The sequence below is a fragment of the Neovison vison genome, chromosome 9, assembly GCF_020171115.1.
Source record: "Neovison vison isolate M4711 chromosome 9, ASM_NN_V1, whole genome shotgun sequence".
NCBI classification, from domain to species: Eukaryota; Metazoa; Chordata; class Mammalia; order Carnivora; family Mustelidae; genus Neogale; species Neogale vison.
In genome coordinates, this window is record NC_058099.1 from 7151814 (window position 1) to 7175096 (window position 23283).

A 23283-nucleotide genomic window follows, 5' to 3' on the forward strand; every position below is an offset into this window, starting at 1 on the left:
ACTGGATTTGCCATCCCACCTGCCAAGCCCCCGGGACATTGGCCAGCTTCCCAGTGCTGTGTGGCTCTGGGCCTCTGAAAACTTGGTTCCTTGATAATCAAACATGTTGGGCATGCACAATTTCCACTTATCCTTTTATTTTATTTTTTAAAATATTTTATTTGTTTGTTTAAGAGAGAGTATGCGAGTGGGGGAGGAGAAGAGGGAGAGGGGCAAGCCGACACCCCACACTGACCCTGGAGCCCAATATGGGGCTTGAGCTCACAACCCTGAGTTCATGACCTGAGAGGAAATCAAGAGTCCATAGCTCAACTTACTGAGCCACCCAGGCGCCCCACCACTTACCCTTTTTTTTTTTTTTTAAGATTTTATTTATTTATTTGGCAGAGAGATTACAAGTAGGCAGAGAGGCAGATGAGGGGATAGGGAGTTGTGGGGGATAGTAGGCTCCCTGCTGAGCAGATAACTGGATGCGGGGCTTGATCCCAGGACCCTGAGATCATGACCTGAACTGAAGACAGAAGCTTAACCCGCTGAGCCTCCCAGGTGCCCCTCCATCACTTATCCTTAAATACATCCCCTAATTCCTTAATCCGGGAAGAAGTCCGTAAAGAGGGGAAAGGGCAGTTTTTGGGGTCTCCTCATAGGAATGAAAAATGAATTTTGGTCTGAGAAGTACTTGGACTTATTCTTTTCAGAGTATAGAGTGCATCCGTTTCGGGAACCCAGGTAAATGAAAGCTCTGCCCCACCCCATCGCTATTACATTCAAGAGGCAGTGTGGTGCAGTGGTGATGGGCTTCTGCGTTGGCGTCCAACAGATACAGAACAGCTTCTCAGCTGAAAATTCAGTCTCTGCTTCTTACATATGAAAATGAGGACGTACTATGAGTGCTCAAACCTTACAGATTCGAGTTGGCGTATGACATATTTTATTTACTATTGTAGTTTACAAGCGTACTGACCGCAAAGCACATTCAACTCTAGGCATGAAGATTATCTCTGATTATGTCCGCAGGGCTTAGCTTGATAAATATTTGTTGAATGAATGACAGGCTTGAAGGCTCTGACTTGATCCAGGCCAGGATCCATGGATATAACAAACATGATCATTTCCACATTGTCTGCTGAGGTCACATGTAATGTGGGCAGAGGAGATGGAAGATGGTGCTCGTGGGCAGTCCTGCTGCTCTCCTCCCGGCAGCCTGGTCACAACGGTGAGGCCAAAGCAGTGCTTCACCCAGCCCCTGGACCTGGCCTGAGGGGGAGATGTGACACAGAAGTATCAGAACAGTCTGTCTTCAAATTGCTTACAATCTAGATGGACGCAGAGAGAGGCAAGTGGAGGTTAGATCACTAAATAGGTCGCCCCTCAGCAAGTGCCCACTGTACTTCTGTCAACACCCACCGCACACTATTATGACTTGTCTTCTTTGCCTTCCCAGTCAGGTACATCTGGGTTTCACTCCTAGGTGCACCTGAGGTACTGGGCAAATCACCTCTCCTCGCGGAGGCTCGGTGTCCTCAATTTTTTTGTATGTGTGTGTTAAGATTTTATTTTTAGGGGCACCTGGGTGGCTCAGTGGGTTAAGCCTCTGCCTTCGGCTCAGGTCATGATCCCAGAGTCCTGGGATCAAGCCCCGCATTGGGCTCTCTGCTCAGCGGGGAGCCTACTTCCCTCTCTCTCTGCCTGCCTCTCTGCCTATCTGTGATCTCTCTCTCTGTCAAATAAATAAATAAATAAATCTTTAAAAAAAAAAAAAAGATTTTATTTTTAAGCAATCTCTACACCCAGTGTGGGGTTTGAACTCACAACCCCAAGACCAAGAGTCCCATGCTCTACAGACTGAGTCAGCCAGGTGCCCCCTCAGTGTCCTCATTACAGAATGGGAATACAGTCATCGTGGATCCTGCCTCCTCGCGCTGGGTATGGACTCAATGAGATGGCGCGTGGCAGGCTCTCGGCACAGGGCGGGCGCGTCGAAGGCTGTTGGCTGTTGTAACTGCTCGACTCCAAGAGGGCGGGGATGCCGCTGTCTCCATCACCACGGGACCCCTCACGTTTGGCTGACACTCAGGAGGTATTTGTGAAATAACCAGAGACTAGGGGCGTTATGCAGTAGGACACATGGACAGGGGAGGGCCGTGTGGTGGGAAACGTGACTGGAAGAGCCTAGGTTCCTGAGAAGGCCAGGTGTTGGGTGCTATTGTCTGTGGGACAGGCTGAGCTTAGCCTGACCTCACTGTGGGCTCCCTTCCACTCACATGACCCCCATCTGCCCTGCATTGGAGAATCAACACCAGCACTCGAACCTCCAGACTTGCCAGATGAGAGAACACCATTCAGATCCCTTGAAGGCGCTTGAGTTCCCCAGGGGATAGAGTGGTTTGGCCCTTGGCGCGCAGGGGATGTTTACCCTGTAGATCCATGGTCACGCTTGGCACTGGGACCTCTGAACTGCAGAAGTCCTCCCACTCTGGGTGTATGCAAAACAAACACCTCTGGCTTCACTGAGTACATGGTGACTTCAGAGGCCTTGAAGGAACTTCCTGGCAAATGACAGCTTCTACTTCCTGAACATGTGCTATGTGGTCAGTCACTGCACACACATAATGGCCCTGCTGTGGGATAGGTATATACTCTTCCCGCGCTTCAGGTGGGGAGCCAGGGGCTCAAAGGGGGAAAGGACTACCGCAAGGGTGCAGTGCTGGGCAGGGGCAGGGCCAGGTCTGTCTGTCCTCAGAGCCTGTGCCCCCAAACATTGCTCTGAAGCCAGCTACCAATGGCTATTATCAGGCAGAGGGAAAGGGAGCTTTCTCTGAGCTACCAGGAGAGGACTCAAGATAAGCTCCACCACAACCCAGCTGTGTGACTGAGAGGCCACGCCCCAAACCTGAGACCCATAGTCTTTACGGTGAAGTGAGGTTCTTGTGGGGTTCTCTGCTCCGGGATCAGCATCCACTCTTCCAACTAAAGAAGCAGTGAGCCCCTACTGTGGGCCAAGCACTATTCCCAGCAGTGAGCAGAAAGAACCAGGTTCCCTGCCCTCCTGGGGCTGACACAGAACTCAGGAATAAATGAATAAAGAAGATCATTTCAGAGTGGTAAGTGCCAGAGAGAAAATGAGGTGACATATGTGTGCAGCAAGGGGCAGGGCACTTCTTCAAGTGACTGGCCAGGGAAGGCCTCTCCCAGGAGGTAACGTTTGAGCACAACTGTGAATGACAGATCGTTGGCTGTGTGATGACCAGGGGACAGAACACTATTCCCAAAGAGAGGAAGAAGGCCAATATAGTTTATGAAGATGAAGAATGGAAGTTTCTAGGTAGAAGTTGGCAGAGACTTATGTGCTGTGATAAGATGTAAGGAAGCGGTAGCTACTGCCAGTAGAACTTTTTGCCAGTCATGAGTCTGTGGCAAAAATGCCACCTTAAGGGGTGCCTGGGTGGCTCGGTGGGTTAAGCCTCTGCCTTCGGCTCAGGTCATGATCCCAGAGTCCTGGGATTGAGTCCCGCATCGGGCTCTCTGCTCAGCAGGGGGCTTGCTTACCTCTCTCTCTCTGTCTCTCTGCCTACTTGTGATCTCTGTCAAATAAATAAATAAAATCTTTTTTAAAAAATGCCACCTTAAGATCTGGAGACCAGACTCCATTCCCAGCTAACCATGATGCCCAGTGTCCATCTCGCCAATGCTATAAAGTCTCAGGGCGGGCCCTGGGTCCCCAGCTGGGCAGAGAAGGCATGCTCCCGCATCTGGCACGGTTGACTTTTACTGACATGAGGGTAGGGGTGCCTGGACTCTGGAAAGCTGCGGAAACATGACAGATCTGGAAAGGTGGTCCGTAGTGCAAAGACGGATTAGGTCTGGAAAGCTCATCCCTCCTTTTTCTGCAGAAATTCAAAGAGCTCAGGACAAGGCTTCCCTCTTTTTTTTTTCCTTTTTAAAGATTTTATTTATTTATTTGACAGACAGAGATCACAAGTAGGCAGAGAGGCAGGCAGAGAGAGAGAGAGGAGGAAGCAGGCTCCCTGCTGAGCAGAGAGCCTGATGTGGGACTCGATCCCAGGACCCTGAGATCATGACCTGAGCCGAAGGCAGCGGCTTAACCCACTGAGCCACCCAGGCGCCCTCTTGAAAAAGCTCTGGATCCGAGGTAGGCGTCTAGCCTCCCTGCTCCGCCACTGGGAGCCCCAGTTGGGATGTGGTCGGCACAAGGTAGGCTGCGGCACTGGGCTGCCAGTGTGGGGCAGGTCTCAGTCCCTGGTTCTAGTCCCAGCTCTGCTCCTATTGCCTCAAGTAATAATACATCTCTCTGGGTTGTTGGAGGCATCGATGCAATAATGTATCTCCGTTGCTTAGGCACATAGTACAGCTATAAAACCGCAGCCCTTATTATGAATAGGGAAACTGAGGCAGAGGAAGCCCAACCAGGAAGTCTTGTGGCCTGTGTTCTAGCTAGTCCAGGCAATTCCTTGCCTATCTCTAGGCCTTAGTTGTCCTACCCATACAGTGGGGAGCTGGCCCTCCAAAACTCTAAAGGCTCTGCCATCCTGAGACTGTGTCTGGTTGCAAATCTCCAGACAGAGCTAGCTGCTCCTGCCATGATCCTTTTACCCTGCCTGTCCCAACTCCTTGGCCCTGTCCCAGAGAAAATGCCCAGGTGCCACTCCAGAATGAAGCAGCAGCCTCACAGCTGCCTCCTCACCTATGAACACAGTTTCGATAATCGCTTTCTGCCTGGGAGGGCCCTTTCTCTGAAGCCCTTCCAAAATCCTCACAGGAATGCTAGGAAGTGGGTGTTGGTTCTCTTCCCCTTTTACTGATGATGAAATGGGCTGAGAGAAAGGGAACAAACTTGCCCTAAGTCCCTCTGCTGGAAATCGATGGAGGAATTACGAATCGGAATCCCAGTCTGGCTGACTTCAGACCAAAGGAAAGAGGACACGTTGCTGAAGCTCAGGCTGGCGGGGATGTGTGCCCCGGGGCTCGAAGAACCATGGGCAGCACGGGGCAAAGGCAGAAGAAGCGGACACTTGGTCTGATGGCAGACTTTATTCAGACAGTGGAGACCTGCCCTTCTCAGGTCTTTGGAACTGGTAGAGCCCTTCCTCCTGGAGGATACCCAGCCTGGCGCCCAGAAAACCCTCATTGGCAAGGACGGGTCCAGAATAGGAGCAGTGGACCTGAGACACCCCAGCACCAGGCTGGATGACGGATTCTCGCTCACACCTGGTGCTCTTTGGGCAGCTCCTGGCTCTCCTGGGAGCCCTGCTGCTCTGCCTCCTCCCTCCTGGGTGGTCCTCGAAGCCACTCATCAGTGGTTATGACAAATTATGAGAAAAGATGTCCAAGGGTCAGTGTTCAAAGGAAAAGAACAAAGGTAATGGCCAAACAGTCCTCTGCCCCTAGGGAAGGTGGGAGTGTGGGCGGCAGCTCAGGGCCTAGGCCAGGCCCCTGACATGCACACTGGGGGGGTCTGTGATGCCCAGCTCCTCCCGTAGAGCCCTCAGGGGCTGCTCCCAGCGACGCTCGTAGTACAGGTTGAGGACACACGGGGCTCTGCGCCCATTCTGAACCGCCCATGGGATGAGCTCTGACACCAGCACTCGCAGGCTCCTGTGGGGCAGCAGAGGAAAAAAGACACAAGGTCCACAGGGCCAGGTGTGCTGTACGCCCAGAAGTTGATGTACATGTTCTGCCTTCAGAAACACCTTAAAAGGAAGGTAGTTATTATCCCCAGCAGCAGATGAGGAAACGGAAACTCAGGTAAAATCTTGTGCCCAAAGTCACACATTTTGAATATGCCAAAGCCCAGATTTAAACAAGGGCTACCTAACTCCAGGAACTAACACTGATTTGCCACCCCCTCCCCCATTCCATGTTCTGACCCGACACTGAGGCCTGGCCCGAAACATCGAGGCTTCCTTCATTGCCCTGGAGACCCTGCGCCAGGCCAGCTGTTCCCTCCTGCCCCAGTCTTTCTACCCTGGCTTCCTGTAGCCCCACTGGGGCTGCTCGGGAAGGCTGCATGCTTGTCCCATTTCCTGGAGCCCGGCTCCTCGGAGCTCTCCCTCAACCCCTCGCCACCTGAGCACTTACTGGGCACTGAGTCGGATCGGTCCAAAGAGGGCACCCAGGATGCACATGGGCAGGCCGGTCTGGACAGCCTCAAACCACTTCACCACGATCTCCCCTGGGGGCAGGGCGAGGGACGGGGTGGGGGGTGAGGAGAGGCCATGGTGCTTCCGCCAGGACAGAGCAAAACATCTGCTCCTCTTTGCTCTCTCTTGTGCCCAGGCCTGGCCCCTGCTGGGCTTTGGGTGAAGGAGAGGGTCCAAGGAAGAGCAGGAGATAAGGGCTGGGAAGGAAGCTTGGGCTCAGAGTGCAGAAGACTCCAAAAGCCAGGCTGAGAAGTCCAGGGTGGTTCCTATAGGACGTAGGAGGTGTGGCAGGTTTGAGAGCAGGGAGCCTGATGCTTGGATGCTGCATCGGCTCAGGAACCACAGAGGCAGTGGAACAGAGAGGGGACGCATGGCACAGATGCTACCAAGACATTCAGAAAGCGGAAAATGAGGCACTGAGCCGGCTGACTGGTGGGTGTCAGACCCAGGGAGACAGGCTGGCTAGCACCCTGTCCCCCACCCCCCGGCCCCAGGGTGCCAGGGGTCTCCACTCACCCAGGATGTTGGTGGGCATCCCCAGCAGGGTGTGGAGCATGTCATGGATCTCCCGGTACCGCTGGATCACATAGGCCAGCTCCTCGTCGTCCACGAATCGGGTGGGTGCTCGGGTATCTGGGGAGACCCTCTGACAACCGTGGACCTCCCCTAGATCTCTTCCCAACTGTTCCCAAGCCCAAACTAGCCAGCCTCTCCTTGACTGTAAACCACTCCCACCAAACCCATACCATGGATGGTTTCTGCCCACACAGGCCAAGAGGGGACGAGTCCTCGGGTAGGGAACATAGTGGCAGACACCCCCATGGCCTACCCTGACACACATAATGTCCAAGCCTGTTGGAATTTATGGCAAAACAGCTCCAGGCAGTAGGGGGAAGCGATGGGTGCTTAAGGGGATAAGGTTTCAGTTTTACAAGACGGAAAAGCTCTGGAGGTAGGTTTCACAGCAATGTGAATATATTTAACACTACTGAACTGTCCGCTTGAGATGGTTAAGATGATAACTCTTTTTTTTAAATTTTATTTTTAAGGTAAACTCTACCCCCAGCATGGGGCTAGAACTCACAACCCTGAGATCAAGAGTCACACATTCGTCCGACCGGGCCAGCCAGGCCCCCCTGAGATGACAACTTTTATATTACGTTACCTTACCCCATTATTGTGTCTTTTTTTTAACCACAAGTAGAAATAAAATGGGGAGAAAAAGGAATAAAGAACTTTCCAAGGCCCCTGATACTATCTTTTTTCTTTTTTTTTTTAAAGATTTTATTTATTTATTTGACAGAGAGGGATCACAAGTAGATAGGCAGGCAGAGAGAGAGAGAGAGAGAGAGAGAGGGAAGCAGGCTCCCTACTGAGCAGAGAGCCCAATGTGGGACTCGATCCCAGGACCCAGAGATCATGACCTGAGCTGAAGGCAGCGGCTTAACCCACTGAGCCACCCAGGCGCCCAATACTTTCTTTTTTAAAGATTTAATTGGGGGGGGCAGTACCTGGGTGGCTCAGTCGGTTGAGCATCTGCCTTGGGCTCAAGTCATAATCCTGGGGTCCTGGGATCGAGTCCTACACGGGTTCCCTGCTCAGTGGGGAGTCTGCTGCTCCCTCACCCAAATAAATATATTTGAGAGAGAGAGAGAGAAAGAAAGAGATGGCGTGTGCACACACAGGGAGAGACAGAGGGAGAGGGTGAATCCCAAGTAGACTCTGTGCTGAGTGTAGAGCCCAACGTAGGGCTCGATCCCAGGACCCTGAGATCACAACCTGAGCCAAAACCAAGGTCAGACACTTAAATGACTGTGCCACCACGGTGTCCCTAATTTTTTTAAGTAATCTCTACACCCAACGGGGGGGGCTTGAACTCATAACCCCAAGATCAAGAGTCACATTTTCCACTGACTGAACGAGCCAGATGCCCCAGCCCCGATCCTTCCCATGAGCTGTTCCCAGCCTAGGATGCTCTCCCCCACCAGCCACAGCTTCACCTTGACAATGCCTACCTGTCCTTTCTTTTTTTTCTTAAAGATTTTACTTATTTGACAGAGAGAGAGAGATCACAAGTAGGCAGAGAGAGGGGGGAAGCAGGCTCCCTGCTGAGCAGAGAGCCCCATGCAGGGCTTGATCCCTGGACCCTGAGGTCATGACCCGAGCCGAAGGCAGAGGCTTAACCCACTGAGCCACCCAGGCACTCCCACCCGTTCTTTCTGACTCGCCTTAAGTGTCCCCGCTGCAGGGAGGCAGTCCGTGACCCTCAGACTGCTCAGGTCCACATTACTGTCTCTTGTAGTGTTCCATGCCTTGTGATGTGCAGTGCACATGCCCCTCTTCTAGACTTTCTAGACTTTTCTAGACTTTCCTGGACTTTCCACTATGGCAGCCACTCACCCCAAGTGGCCACCGAGCCTGGAAATGGGACAGCTCCAACCTAGCTATGCCATGGTAGGCATCAAATGCACACCGGGTTTCGAAGACTTGGTGTGAAGAGAACAATGAAATCTCAGTAATTTAGAAATAGCGATAACATGTTGAAATGACTGTATGGTCAGTACGCTGGGTTAAAAAAAAAATAGGCTATTAACGTGTTTCTTTTTGCTTTTACCGAAGTGGCTAACAACAGACTGGAAGTGACCTATCGGCTTGTGGTCGCTCTCTGTGAGCAGTGCTGTAGCGGCCTTGAGGCTGCCCCCGGCTGCTGGCTGCTTTGTTCACTGCTAGGCTGCCAGGGACTTTTCTGACCCCAGGAAGGGATGTCAACTGTCTCTCTGTGAGCCGCCCACTGCCTCTCTGAGTCCTCAGCAGCACCCATGCAGAACGGGAGCAGCCTAGTGTTCCTGCCCCCAAGCATGGTGTCAGCCTGTCCAGAGCCCAAAGGATTTGGTGGTTTCATTGCTTTCGGGCTGTTGGCTCAGTGCCTTCGTCTGTGGTCTGTGATCTCACTGGGTCCCGGTTCCTAATTTCTTCTCCAGGGAGTTCTACATGCTGTGTGAAGCTGAGGGTGATCAGAGTGACAGCAGTGACATTTACAGAGTCCCTACTATGTGCCAGCACTCTATGAAGTCCTTCACACATGTCATCATAAGGCATCCTCACAACCATCTGGGGGTAGACACTTTAGGATCCTCAGTTAAAGATAAGAAAGATGAGGTTCAGAGAAGTTGAGTGAGTTGCCCAACATCACACAGCTAAGCAAGGGGCTGAATCAGGATTTGAAACAAAGTCAACTGGATTCCAAAGCCAACAGCCTTAACATCCATTAATTATAAGCCACGCAAGTGCCCTGGAAGATAAACATTAGGTCCCCTGCCTTCAGATAAGGAATAGGAAGCTCAAAGAAGTCCACTGATCTGCCCAGGGCCATAAAGCTGAGAAGAGAAGTAGGTTCTAATGCAGGCTACTCTTAACTCCAGAGCCCAGGCCCATAATCTTGATGCCACAAGATGACCATACCCCCTACCAATGACAGCCTCAGAGAGGGTGGCCTTACCTTGAACTCTGATCTCAACCTCTGCTGGGACAAAGGTGTTCCTTCACATTCTGTGGGCTGCTGGTTTCAGTGCCCTACAAGTGTCACAATCTCTATGGCTATTATCACAACCAGTGCTGAGACTGGGCAGGGTGCCCAGGGAGGCCCTGGCCGTCCCATCCCCTCCACAGTAACAAGAGGAAAGGCTCTGGGGACTTCAGAAGAAGGCGGCCACCCTGGTGGGTTTCCCATGGATGAAGTAACTTGCTTCCTGATGAAATCTGAGGAGATGGTAGGAAATGAGGCAGGAGCAAGTGTCGGAGAGTATGGGGAGCAGATTATTATCTCAGGGACAAATCTAGAGCAGTAGCTTCTTTTTTTTTTTTTTTTTAGAGCAGTAGCTTCTTAACCTCTCCCTGGGGGATATTTGCCATGTCTGCAGAGATTCATGGCCGTTGTGACTTAGTAGGAATGCTACCCGCAGCCATGGAGAGAGGCCGGGGATGTGGCCAACCATCACGGAAAGCACCGGGCAGCCCTTACAAACAGAGAATTATCTGTTTCTGGGGCGCCTGGGTTAAGCATCTGCCTTTGGCTCGGGTCAGGATCTCAGGTTCCTGGGACCGAGTCCCGTGTCGGGCTCCCAGCTCAGTGGGGAATCTGCTTCTCTTTTTCCCTCTCGTTCCCCCCAACTCATGCTCTCTCTCATTCTCTCAAGTACATTCACTATATCTCAATTACTGAGAACAGTGTTTTAGATTTCAAGCAGTCAATAAATATTTGACCTGAATTTTTATATGAAATTTTTTCTTCTATTACTTGATTTCCTCCCCAAACCAGAGTATTAGTGCCACGAAAGCAGGACTTTGTCTAGTTCTCCATTCTATCCCCAGCTCCTGGAACGACGGGTGGCACACGGCACATCTGAACACGTGATGAGTTCCTCAGGATTTGGGACTCTCTCCTCCCTGCCTGGGGCAGAGACTGCCACAGCCTGTCATACCCTGGGGAAAGCACTGTCTCTGAAACAGAGGGACATAATACAGCAGATAAAAGCATGACCTGGGAACGCCTGACTGGCTTAGTCAGTGGAGCATGCAACTTTTGATCTGGGGGCTGTGAGTTCAAGCCCCACACTGGGCACAGAGATAGACTTAGAAATAAAATCTTAAAAAAAAAAAAAAAAAAAAGGCAGTAAGTGAGTACGAATTCGTACTGGCTGTATGGAATCATCAAGTTGCTTAAGGGCTCTGAGCCTCATTTCTTCACCTACTAAAGGGGATAATAATAGGACATACTCAACAGAGAGGGTCAAGCATGAACCTTCTTGCTGGGAGGGTTCAGCAAGATCAGGTATGAGCCTGGCAGCTGACACCCAGTAAGCGGCTATTAGACACTGGCCAGTACTATTGTTTGGACGACAAAGCCTTGGGACAAGAGACAAAAAGCACACCTGGCCATGGTGGCCACTCAGGACTCCTCCTTCCTCAGGATGTCACTCCCATGCCCTTCTCTTCCTTTCCTAGGGATTGCCAAATGCACAGAAGCTGGAAACTCACATTAACATCCAGGAAACGGAGATACTCTTGGCCAAGGGAGCCCTCAGGCAGACTACGGAGCTTGTCTAGGTCAAGGGTGGACAGTGAGATCCGGGGACGCTCCCTGCAAGGCAGAAGGCAGGACTTAGGTACTGGGAGGGCAGCTGCAGAGGCAGGTGAGAGGTCCAGCTAGAGCAAGGGTATGGGAGGCGAAGCGGCAGAGAGCAACAAAGGGGCCACAAATCCTACTGCAGCACCTGCTTCTGGCCAGGACAGTGGCAGGGACTGAGGAGACTACCACAGGCTAAGGTCATGGTTCCGGCCTGCAGTGGCATAATCTCAGGAGCAAGCCTCAGGTGTGATCCAGGTACTCACAAAGGGCACTGCAGGGGCAGGGGTTATAGCTAGCTTGTTATGGGAGCTAAGGGAAAGGCAGAGGGATCTATGGTGGGATCTGGGCTGAGGCCACCACATTGCACTACCCACAGGTCATCGTAGTGCATATATGAATGGCACCCATGGAGCTAGGCAGTGCCGAGCATGTGCATATGGCCAGGACATCAAGAAGAGCTCCCTAGAGGAACACAGTGTGACTCCAGAGAGGTCAGGATCCCCAGAGAATGTCCCCAACCCCCCAGGTACAGCTGGGACCTACCGCAGGATCTCAGCACCCTCTGGATCCTTCCTCATCTGGTCCCTGAGGACCTTCAGGGCACAGTGTCCTGTGGTCTCCCCTAGAACTGCGACCATGTCTAAAAGGAAAGAAATGGGGACAAATGGAAGATATGATCTTGGTATCAGACCTGGTCTGAGCCTCCTACATGATAAACCAAAAACTTATCTCTTAGTTACAAGGATGCATGTTAAACATTTAGCAAATCCCGTGGCACACTGTAAGGGCTCAACGTATGTACCTATCGTCATTATCACTGTTATTAATCTAACAGGCTGAGATGGCGCTGGCTGGGACAGCGCTCTAGTTTATAAGTCACTTTTACACCCATTATTACAACAGCCTCCATTGACCACAGGCTTTGAAATCAGAGTGCTAGGTTTGGATTTAGGTACAATCCCTAAGTGAATTTGTGCAAAATGCTTCACATTTCCAAGCTAGGTACTAATTTATGAAATGTGGAGAACACCCTTCTTACAGGATTAATTTGAAAAATCAAGAACCTCGTGCAAATAAAACATTTAGTTCAGGGAGCAGTTGGCATATGGGGTCAGTGAGCAGTTTGCACTGTCATTTCTATTCGTAGAAGAAATAATACTTTCCGGACTCAGAATCCTGAGGATGAGAAAACTACTGTAGAACCCTAAAATGTTCCAGTCATACATCCAGCAAACATTTATTGAGCATCTGCTATGTGCCAGGCACAACCTAAAATACTTCTGAGAACAGAGCAACAGGGCAGTCGGGGTGTCTGACCTTATAAACTTGAATATTTAGTGGAATGTTATAATTTGATGTATGTTATAACGAACTTTATAAATCATCTATTTAATCCACGGGTTTCTCAATGTGGCTGGTTGGCAGAATCTTCCGGTAGGTGGTTATTTTTAAAAAATAACTTTAAAAATGCTGGCCCTCCCCTCCCCTCCCCAGGCTCGGGCTGATTCGGACTGAGCTCAGGATGGGACTCGGGCATCTGCCTTTTTGTGAACCTTGCGCGTGGTGATGGGATGCTGCCAGGTTTGGGAACCCAGACCTAGTCTACTTTCCAGTTACCCCTAGGCGGCGGGTAGAGGAAGGGGCGGGCACCTGACCAGGTTCCCCAGGCCAAGGGCGCGCGCCAAGCCCCCGCTGACCTCCCGGGAGCGCCGGACGCGGGCGACCTTACCGTGGCGGTACGGGTTATAGAGAGCCATTCCCGCCGAGCCGGCGGCCAGCAGCGCCTTCTGCAGCGGGGAGGTGGGGATGTGCCCGGGGTAGAGCAGGCCGGCGCCATGGCGCACGCCTCGGAGCGGCACATCTACTGGGCGAGGAAAAGGCCGAGGTCAGAAGAGCCCGGCACCCCAGGCCTCCCTCCCGCCTCCGCCACTTGCCTGCAGCCGGTCCCCGGGGGCAGCCGAGCGCGCGGAGAGGGCGCACGGCCGAGCGCAGCAGCGTCGCCATGGCAGCGGGCACCCGCCGGCGGCCGCGGGAACAGGCGCGGGCAGGGCCGAGGCTGCAAACCTCTCCGGCCGCGGAGGGACTTCCTCCTTTGAAGGAGGAAAAATCGTAGCACGGACAGGAGAGGGCCCTATCACTCAGTAGGAGAAGGAAACCCAGGCGACCTGTCTACCATCTATTCCCACCGAAGCAAAACTCTCCCCATTTCCCCTCACTCCCAGAAAGGGTCCCCGAGTGATCCCCGCTCGGGGTTCAGCGTCGGGCCCTACTGTCCTCTCTTCCGTGCGTTTTCCCCGAGGCCAATAAGACGTGAACCTCTTCCGGCTAAGAAACATGGCGGCACCCATGGTCCCGACTACATTTGGGAGAGGGACCGTACGGCACTTCCGTTCGGGTGTAGCTATTTCACCAGCGGGCGCCGCGCGGGCTTCGGGGATGGGGTCCCGCGGCCTCGCGCGGCTGCACGGGCTCTTCGCAGTCTACAAGCCCCCGGGGCTGAAATGGAAGCACGTGCGGGACACCGTGGAGCTGCAGCTTCTGAAGGGTGAGCCCCTCGAAGCAGACCCACGATCCTGCTCCCGTTCTCCCGGGAGTCCATCTCCGCTTCCGATCCTCCCAGCAAAATGAAGTCATGTGACCCAGGCCTCTGGGCCGAGCGCTTTTCTAATCAAGGAGTCTGTACAATCCGTTATTCCTCACTTTCCCCTGCGTTCAGATGGCTAAACGGTATTGTCTGGTGTCATAGGTTAATAGAGTCAGATTTTGAACCCGCGCCTGTTTCTTAACTGCTGCTGTTCGCTACATCGTGGACTTTCTCTTCCACGTCTCCGTACCTTCCAGTCTCACCTGCCCCAGGTGTCTGGACAGAACTGACCTGATGTCTTGACCTTTGTGTACTCAGGTGTCAATGCTGGGAAGGCTCCCGCTCCTGAGCAGCGTGTTCGTTTCCTGCTGGGCCCCGTGGGGGACGGTGAAGAGAAGGCGCTTACTCTCACCGCCACCAGTGTGCCCACCCTCACCAACCATCCGCTGGGTAAGGCACATTGAGGCAGGCGCCTGGGTGTCATTTCCCAGGCAGTCTGTGCTCAGAGTCAGTGTCCCTGTCCATGCTCAGACTCTTGTCCCTTGAAAGGCCACAGCGGGGATGAAGGATTTATTTGACGGGTGATAGGCAAATTTTCCTGCAAAAGGGCCAGATAGCAAATATTTTAGGCTTTGCAGTCCCGATTCTACCATTGTAGTGCAAAGAACCCGTAGGCAATATGGAATGCAGTGAGCCTGGCTGTGTTCCAAAAGAACTTTATTTATGGAAATTGACATTTGAATTTCATATAATTTTCCTATGTCACACAATATTATTTTCTTGATTTTAGGGGGATCATTGAAAAATGAAAAAAAAAAAATTTAACTCATGGGCCATTGAAAAAACAGGCTTGAGGATTTGACTCAGATTGTAGCTTGCTGGCCCTTTTAGCTATGCTGGGATTCCAGATGGGAATTGAGACCCTCAGGTAGAAGTCCTAAGGCGGGACTTTGGGGTTCTTGGGAAAGAGTGACTTTTTTATTTTTTTAAAGATTTTATTTATTGGGCGCCTGGGTGGCTCAGTGGGTTAAGCCGCTGCCTTCGGCTCAGGTCATGATCTCAGGGTCCTGGGATCGAGTCCCGCATTGGGCTCTCTGCTCAGCAGGGAACCTGCTTCCCCCTCTCTCTCTCTGCCTGCCTCTCTGTCTACTGTGATCTCTCTCTGTCAAATAAATAAATAAAATCTTTAAAAAAAAAAAGATTTAAAAAAAAAAGAGAGTCCAAACTGCTCTTCGTTGGGGCTCCATGAGGCTACATCCTAGGGATGAAGCCATGGCGCAGGCTGAAGTCATCCTGGAGGCTGGATCCAGCAATCCAGGGAGCAAAGGGACCCCGTTTGTTTGTTTCTAGTCTGTGGACCAGCATGCACCAGCCTGAAGATTGGCGTGGGACACCGGCTGGATGCCCAAGCGTCTGGGGTGCTTGGTAGGTGATGTGGTGAGCCCAGGGGTGCAGTGATAGTCTTGGGAGAAGACCCTAGGAGTGGGGGGAGGTGAGGGCAGGGGCGAGTTACCATGAACTCCGCCCACTTCCAGCCTGACAGCCATTGCCTGCCACTGCCTGCCTTCCCTGCTTCCTGCCCCAGGTCTGGTCAGCTAGTAGAAGGGGGGATGTCATAATTGCCCACCTTTATCAAGTGATGTCTGCGTGTCACATGTAGTATGAAGCCCTTTACACACGTGTTTTCATGACAACCTTATTAGGTAGGTAGTTTATGATTTTCACGAAGAAAAGAAGGGTCCAGGAGCTTAGGTGACCGGTCTGGGTCACGTGGCTAGTGACAGCCCCTGGTCCAGGGAGCAAAAAATGTCATCACTTGTGTGGGGTAGCCAAGCGCGTGACTCTGGCCCCAGTGGCCAGGGTCTGAATGTCGCTGGGGCTGGACACACAAAGCCCTGAGTCACGAGCCATCTGTGTCCCTAGGGTCAGGCGGTGGCCACATTCTCCATGCGCGGTAGCACAGCCCCCTTGTCTCACTTCCTGGGGCACAGGCAGGCAGACATGATCTCATGCTCCCTCTCCCTGTCCTCCCGCTCCAGTAGTGAATGGAGGGTCATTCTCTCCTTCAGCCAGAGGGAGAAACAGGCAGGAAGAGGCAGGGAGCGGCCACAATGCCCCTTTATTGGGCCCTTCCTTTATACTTACTACTTCCTGCGCATTGCCTCAGTGTTCACAACACACACAGGGATCAGACAGTATCTTGTATCCCCATTTTACAGATGGGGAGCCTGAGGCCCAAGGAGGCTAATGGACATGCTTAGAGCCACCCCGGATTTGAGGGCAGGTCTGTGTGACTGAGCCACTGGTGTGTTTCTTTTGCGTGGATCAGAACTCCCTGGGGCACTTACTAAGGATCAAGGCCCCTCCCCTCCATGAGTCAGAGTCAGTACAAATGGGTGGGCCCCGAAACCTACAATTTCATATCTTCCCCCAGGGGAGCTCACTTGCTCCCTGTAGAAGAAACTGTCCTTGTCCCTTGCTGACTTTAGTAGCATCAGAGATGGAGGTATGCGGGTGGTGGTTGTGGGGGCTGGAGGTCCCAGGGCAACGGGAAGGGGGGAGGCAGGTGTGAGATCAGCCTGGGTGTCTTCCAGTGCTCGGCGTGGGACATGGACGCAGGCTTCTCACCAGCATGTACAACGCTCACCTCACCAAGGTATGGGGGCGCTGGGGACAACTCATTCAGCCCCTGGTCCTTTCCCTGGGGCTCACTGGCAGGAAATCTGAAGCTGAGAAGACTCGATGGGGTAACACCCAGGTTATCAGCCAGCCTTATTTCATGGCCCGGTGCTGGAGGAGACTGTAGGGATAGCGTGGTAATGACCTCTATCCTTACAGTGTGCCATCCGCTCTGTGCTGAGCGCTGCTCGTGGATTCCCTGGTGGGTGCCTCCCCGCTTCCCCACAAAGTGGGATCTGCTGTTAACCCATCTCACCGATGAGACCACTGAGGCACAGAGAGGGGATGTCATTTGCGTAGGGTCACGTAGCCTGTAAGGAACAGAACTGTGATTTGCACCTGGATCTGTCCAAGCCCAGAGCCTGATCGTGACCCCACTCTATCCCCACTCCCCCCCTCCAAAACTGAGAGGTGGATGTCCCCATCCAGGCATCAGGGAGTTTGTCTCTGGCCTGGGACTGTGGAGTCTGGCACCATGAGAGAGGACAGAGGTGCTGTGTTAGGGAGCTTCCATTTTTAATGGTTAAGACACAGATTCTGGAGCCAGATGGCTTCCTTTTGAAACCGACTTCTGTCCCTCTGCCAGCCGTGGGTCCCTGGGTGGATTACTTAACACTCGTGTTCCTCCATTTCCTCCTCTGTAAATTGGGAGTGCAAATAGTACCTCCTTTCTGGGGTCACTCTGAAGTTTAAGTTACATGCACTGTACTTAGCACAGTCACTGGCGCATGGTAAATGCTCTGTAAATTGTTATCGCTGCTGCTGTCATCACTTCTGTGTGGCAGAGGCCGCTAGCCACACGGATCGTATTTGGAGGCTGGGGAGAAGCCAACCGGGTGCACTGGGAGGGGCCCGGCCTGAGCAGTTGTCAGGTCTCCTTAGAGAGGAGAGACGTGGAGGCTCGGGATGGTCACGGCCCTTTGTGTGCAGGTGCTTGCTGTCAAAGGGGAGTCTGGCACCCTTCCTGGGGGGGACAGTGGGGTGGCTGGGTGGGGGCTGAGTGCCTGGCTCCCTGCTGGGAGACCTGAGGAACCCCCCATCTGCAGCCTGCCTAGAAGGTCGGGGATGGGAGCTGCTGGGCGCACCTCCCTCCTCGGTGCTAAGGGTGAGCAGGGACTCCGAGTACATCTTTCCTTCCCTGCCCCTGCAGGATTACACAGTACGGGGCCTCCTGGGCAAAGCCACAGATGACTTCTGCGACGAGGGGCGGCTGGTGGAGAAGTCAACATACGGTGAGAGCTGGAAGGAGCCCAGGGCGGTGGGAGGAGAGCGGCGGTGGCTGCCTTCGCGCTTGCTCTCCCGTGCTTCCTCACCCCCACGTCGGCCCCGCAGGCCCCGCTGACTCCAGCACGCTCAGGCTGGCTGTGGGAGGCCTGTGGGCACATCGTTCTGTCTGGCAGGTACAGTTGCCCTGCGCTCCCTCTGCCTCCTGACCTGGCACAAATGTCACCTCCCCAGGGAAGCTCCTCTAACCCCAGATGAACTAGATGGGCTCTGAGAACAGGAACCAACTAATGATTAGGATTTCTTAAAGTTTATTTATTAGAGACAGAGAGCGGAAGGAAGGGCAGAAGCAGCAAGGGAGAGAGAATCTCAAGCAGACTCCACGCTCAGGGTGCAGAGCTCGATGCAGGGCTCCATCCCATGACTCTGCAATCGTGACCTGAGCCAAAAATCAAGAGTCAGATGCTCAACTGACTGAGCCACCCAGGTGCCCCATGATTAGTGGTTATTTATTATCTGTCTTCCCCCCCCCCCACACTGTCCCCGTGGGAGCAGGGACCATGTCATTCCACGCCTGTGGTTCTACGCAGTGCAGAGCCTGGGATGTGGGAGGGGGTAGACAGGTGGATGGATGGATGGTTGGATGGCTCATTCTTCACTTCTAACACTTTCTGTAAGATCAATTATGTTTTTGTTTTGTTTTGTTTTAGATTTTACTTATTTGACAGCACAAGTAGGCAGAGCGGCAGACAGAGGGAGAAGCAGACTCCCTGCTGAGCAGGGAGCCTGATGCGAGGCTCGATTTCGGGACCGTGGGATGGTGACCTGAGCTAAAGGCAGAAGATTAACCGACTGAGCCACCCAGGCACCCCCAATTACATTTTTTTTATTTGACAGATGTTTTTGGGCACCAGCCATGGGCCAGGCTCTTGGGCAGATATAGGAGGAATCAGATGGGGTCCCCAGGCTCAGTGAACTCAGTCTAGCAGGGAGAGCTGACACACACCTCTGCATCTTGTGCACAGGATTAAGACCATGGCAGAGTAATACTGTAATCTGTACGGGTGGGTGTGTCAGCATCCAAAACACATCCAGAAACAGTTACCAGGTTGACTCTGGTTGGGAGGCAGTGGGAATTTGGAGGAGGGGAGATGCTTGTTAGTAATGCTGAGCTAAATTTCTTTCTTTTTCCTTTTTTCTTTTTTGTAAAGATTTTATTTATTCATTTATTTATTTGAGAGGGAGGGAGAGAGAGAGAGAGAGAACGTGCATTCAGGGAGAAGGGGCAAAGGGAGATGATCTTAAGCAGGCTCCCCACTGAGCGTGGAGCCCAGCACAGGGCTTGATGTCACAACCCTGAGATCTCGACCTCAGCAGAAATCAGGAGTTGGATACTTAACCCACTGAGCCACCCGGGTGCCCCCTGATCTAAATCTTAAAGAAGAGGGGTGCCTACTTAAGATGCTCTCCCTCTCCCCCTTCTTCCGGCATGCATGTGTATGCACGTGCTCTCTCTCTCAAATAAATCTTGTAAAAACGTTTTTTTTGGTTTGATTTCCTTTTTTAAAAATTTTATTTATTTGACAGAGAGATCACAAGTAGGCAGAGTGACAGGCAGAGAGAGAGGAGGAAGAAGGCTCCCTGCTGAGAGCCCGATGCAGGGCTCAATCCCAGGACCCTGAGATCATGAGCTGAAGGCAGAGTCTTACCCCACTGAGCCACCCAGGCGCCCCTAAAAACATATTTCTTAAAGAAGATTTGTAGTCGATTTGTATGTCAATTATATAACTAAAAAATAATGTTAAAACCAAAGTAAATTAAGAGTTTTTTTTTTTAATTTATCTGAGAGAGAGAAAAAGAGCACAAGCAGGAGGAGCTGCAGGCAGAGGGAGAAGCAGGCTCCCCATTGAGCAGGGAGCCCGATGTGGGTCTCCATCCTGGGACCCTAGGACTATGCCCTAACCTGAAGGCAGACACTTGACCGACTAAGCCACCCGGCGTCCCAAACCAAAGCAAATTAAATGCTGCGCAGAAACCCAAGGGCAGAGCTGCAGGAGGCAGGGTAAAGAAGTGACATGGTCCAGGAGGGCTTTCTGGAGGAGGCTGCATTGGAGCTGGGCTGTCGAGGAGAGAGGAGGCAGTGGTGGTGGGTACATTTCAGATAGGACAGCAGCATGAAGAAAGCCAGACAGAGGAGATCAGAGGTCTGGGCTCTTCATGAGCTGGCAAACCTTTGGTCACCACACCTGTGCTCAGAACTCTGACCCAGCTGGGCCCCAGGGTCAGCCTCCTAGCAGTCTGTGAGAATCCGCAGGCCTAGCTGCTGCCTGTCCTAGTCACTCAGTGGGACCAACAGGCAGAGCCTCTTGCCATCTGTGTCTACGTTCAGACAGATGGCACTTTCCCTCCCAGGGTCCCTGGCATATTAAAACCCAGACAGACTGAGGCTCGGGGGACCTGGCTTAGAATGTTGAATAAGCCATAGTACAGCTTTGAGCCTCCTTTCCCAAAGAAAGTATTCTTAACTTGGAGTCTGTGAGCCCCTCAAAAAATGTCCCCACAATGCTGAGTTCAAGCATAACTTTCTGAGAAGGGGGTCCTGGGCTTCCGTAAGAGTTTCAAAGGACTCTCAAGCCCCTGAGTGGAAGCCCTGGGACCCCTCCAGGTTCCAAGGATGGGGCTGGTTTGAGGGAAGGGAGTCTGCCAGTTTGTTGTGGCCTGTCCTCGGCAGGCACTGGGGGGCTGACCATCCCTTGGCCTTTCCAGATCATGTGACCAGAGAGAAGCTGGACCGAATCCTGGCCCTGATCCAGGGTTCCCATCAGAAGGCCCTGGTGATGTAAGTGGGGCCCCATCCACACTCTCCTGAAAGGGGCCCTTGAGGGGGTGCTGGGAGAGTGAGAAGTGAGAAGTGCCCACTGGGCTCCCTGTAGGCTCCGCCCACCCTGGGGCAGATTCTAAGGACTTTTCTTTTTGGAGCTGGAAAGCAGACATGGACCAGCCCTTGCTTCCACAGCACCCAGAAGTGTTTCTTTGTGCCAGGCCAGCCCCTGGGGAGACCAGGGGGGATCGAGAGACCCCAGCTAGCCTCAGTGAGAGGTTATGATTGAGTGGAGAGGGAAGCCAGGAACCCAGATCACATGACCTAGAGCCAGTGGGCGGGAGCAGGCAGCATGCCCTTGACTGGAAGCTTAGGGAGACTGCAGAGGAGGCCAGAGCCTGCGTTTAGGGATTGGAGGGGACAGAGAAGAGGGCAGCTGGAGGGGCAGGGAAGATGGAAAGTGAAGGAAAAGCTTCAGGAAAGCTCTTCATGAGCGGGGCAGGGCCAGGGGTAAACTGGGCCCGGCTCCCCATCCCATGCCAGCCCTCTAATGATCCCCAGGTACTCCAACCTGGACTTGCAGACCCAGGAGGCCTATGACATGGCTGTGAGAGGCTTGATCCGGCCCATGAACAAGTCCCCAATGCTGGTAACGGCCATCCAGTGCATCCACTTTGCACCTCCGGAATTCCTCATACGTAAGTTGCCGCAGGAAGTTGGAGCATGAGATGGGGCTCCTGGGTTTGGGGAGTCCCTGTGGAATGCCCTTGCAGAGGCCAGCCCATGCCCGCCCTGGTGTCTGCTGGCTGCGGCACCAGCGGCCAGCTGCCTTCTCAGCCTTGGACTGAGCTTGGCCCATCACAGAGCACACAGACCAAATCCTGTCCTGCCTGCTGCCAAGTTAGCTTTGAAGCCCGACCTTAGCGAGCAAGTTTATACTTAGTTCATTTCCAGTGTGTCCCAATGTTTCAAGTTGCGGTGGGCCATCAGACAGCGCCCGCACCTCCCCAGTCCCAGCCAGCTCAGCCCCTCCCTCCTTCCTTCTCTCTCCTCCTTACTCAGAAGGGCTCCTTGAGTGCTGACCGGGACTCCCAAAGATAAGCACCTTGAGTACATTATCTCTTAAGATTCCTCACCACCCATTTTACAGATGAGCCTTAAGTCTTAGACTAGAGCTGCCTTCTGGAAGTTAACCTGCACACAAATCCCCTGGAGGTCTTGGGGGGTGGGGAGCAAACTCTGATTCCGCAGGTCTGGGTGGAACCCAAGGTTCTGCACATCTAATCAACCTTCAGGGCTGGCCCCTGGGCTGCGCTTTGAATAGCAAAGCCCTGAAGAGAGCTTGGTCTTGGGTTAAGGAGATCATATAGCCAAGAGGTATCACGGTGCGGATCTAGATCAGATAACCGGAGGCTGTGCCCAGCCTTGGGATCTGTTGTATGTCCCCGACAGAGGTGCAGTGCATGCATGAGACACAGAAGCAGCTGAGAAGGCTGGTGCATGAGATCGGCCTGGAGCTGAAGACCACCGCCGTCTGCTCCCAAGTGCGGCGCACACGGGATGGCTTTTTCACCCTAGACGATGCCCTCCTGAGGACCCATTGGGACTTACAGAGCATTGAGGATGCCATCCAGGCTGCAGCTCCCCGGGTGGCTGCAGAGCTGGAGAGGAGCTTGGGGCCAGGGCTGGGCACCCAGCAGCTTCAGGGTCCTGGCCGGCCCTGGGACTCTAGGGGGCCGAGCTCTGCCTTGGGGTTGGAAAGCTGTGCTGGGCATGGACAGACCCCGCGGCTGGCGGGACAGTGGATGGATAAGAATTGTTCATGAGCTGGAACAGCTTACTGCGGAATGCAAGAGTAAGGGAAGCTTTTCTACATGTGACAGAAAATTCTAAAACTGTACGAAAGAAGATCAACAGACTTGACCCCACCGAAAGGGAAAAACTTTTCCTATGGAGGAACAGATGATAAGTGATAAGACAGATCAAAATACTTGTAATATGTTTAAGAATGAATATCCAGGGATGCCTGGGTGGCTCAGTGGGTTAAACGGCTGCCTTTGGCTCAGGTCATGATCCCAGGGTCCTGGGATCAAGTCCCACATTGGGCTCCTTGCTCAGCAGGAAGCTGCCTCTCCCTCTGCCTCTGCCTGCCACTCTGTCTGCCTGTGCTCACTCTGAGAAATAAATTAATAAAATCTTAAAAAAAAAAAAATTGGGGTGCCTGGGTGATTCAGTGGGTTGAGGCCTCTGCCTTCGGCTTGGGTCATGGTCCCGCGGTCCTGGGATCGAGCCCCGCATCGGGTTTTCTGCTCCTCAGGGAACCTGCTTCCTCCACTCTCTCTGCCTGCCTCTCTGCCTACTTGTGATCTCTCTCTGTCAAATAAATTAAACAAAAAAAAAGAAGAAGAAGAAGAAGAAGAAGAATGAATGAATGAATGAATATCCAGGGGCCCCTGGGTGGCTCAGTCAAGCTCAGATCATGATCCCAGCGTCCTGGGATTGAGACCAGCATCGGGCTGTCTGCTTGGCAGGGAGGCTGCTTCCTCCTCTCTCTCTCTCTCTTTCTCTCTCTGCCTGCCTTTCTGCCTACTTGTGATCTCTGTCAAATAAATAAATAAAATCTTAAAAAAAAAAGTTCCAAAATGGCCACTAAAATCCAGAAATGATACTCAGTCTCTCTAACAAT

General features: G+C 52.8%; 2 protein-coding genes across 4 annotated transcripts; one reads left to right on the forward strand and one right to left on the reverse strand.

Annotated features, from left to right (window-relative positions):
* Positions 1-1043: 1043 nt before the first annotated feature.
* On the reverse strand, positions 1044-13571 carry COQ4 (coenzyme Q4). Of its 3 annotated transcripts, XM_044264780.1 has the most exons (7): positions 13224-13530; positions 13019-13150; positions 11833-11929; positions 11199-11301; positions 6678-6807; positions 6100-6193; positions 5038-5616 (listed from the first exon to the last, which is right to left on the reverse strand). In XM_044264780.1, exons 1-7 carry the CDS (start codon positions 13291-13293, stop codon positions 5442-5444), a joined length of 801 nt encoding a protein of 266 aa, XP_044120715.1. In that variant the 5' UTR covers positions 13294-13530; the 3' UTR covers positions 5038-5441. The 3 variants fall into 3 exon arrangements, with proteins under 3 accessions (XP_044120716.1, XP_044120715.1, XP_044120717.1); XM_044264781.1 differs by lacking the exons at positions 5038-5616; positions 6100-6193 and adding an exon at positions 1044-1257 and having other exon boundaries at positions 13224-13571; XM_044264782.1 differs by lacking the exon at positions 6100-6193 and having other exon boundaries at positions 13224-13571.
* Positions 13572-13578: 7 nt separating this feature from the next.
* TRUB2 (TruB pseudouridine synthase family member 2) lies at positions 13579-22679 on the forward strand. Its single transcript, XM_044264779.1, has 8 exons — positions 13579-13834; positions 14192-14323; positions 15224-15298; positions 16468-16529; positions 17703-17784; positions 20543-20615; positions 21159-21295; positions 22050-22679. The coding sequence occupies exons 1-8, from the start codon at positions 13624-13626 to the stop codon at positions 22421-22423; spliced, it is 1146 nt and encodes a 381-aa protein (XP_044120714.1). The 5' UTR covers positions 13579-13623; the 3' UTR covers positions 22424-22679.
* The last annotated feature ends 604 nt before the right edge of the window (positions 22680-23283 follow it).

Bases quoted from the DNA above. Each gene is read 5' to 3' on its own strand.
- TRUB2 (XM_044264779.1), top strand. From the start codon at position 13,624: ATGGCGGCACCCATGGTCCCGACTACATTTGGGAGAGGGACCGTACGG. The intron at 13,835-14,191 runs GTGAGCCCCTCG...TTGTGTACTCAG, and splicing joins GGAGCTGCAGCTTCTGAAGG to GTGTCAATGCTGGGAAGGCT. The intron at 17,785-20,542 runs GTGAGAGCTGGA...TGGCCTTTCCAG, and splicing joins GGTGGAGAAGTCAACATACG to ATCATGTGACCAGAGAGAAG.
- COQ4 (XM_044264780.1), bottom strand. From the start codon at position 13,293: ATGGCGACGCTGCTGCGCTCGGCCGTGCGCCCTCTCCGCGCGCTCGGC. The intron at 13,151-13,223 runs GCAAGTGGCGGA...CTCGCCCAGTAG, and splicing joins CCCCCGGGGACCGGCTGCAG to ATGTGCCGCTCCGAGGCGTG. The intron at 11,930-13,018 runs GTAAGGTCGCCC...CTTTCCTTTTAG, and splicing joins CTATAACCCGTACCGCCACG to ACATGGTCGCAGTTCTAGGG.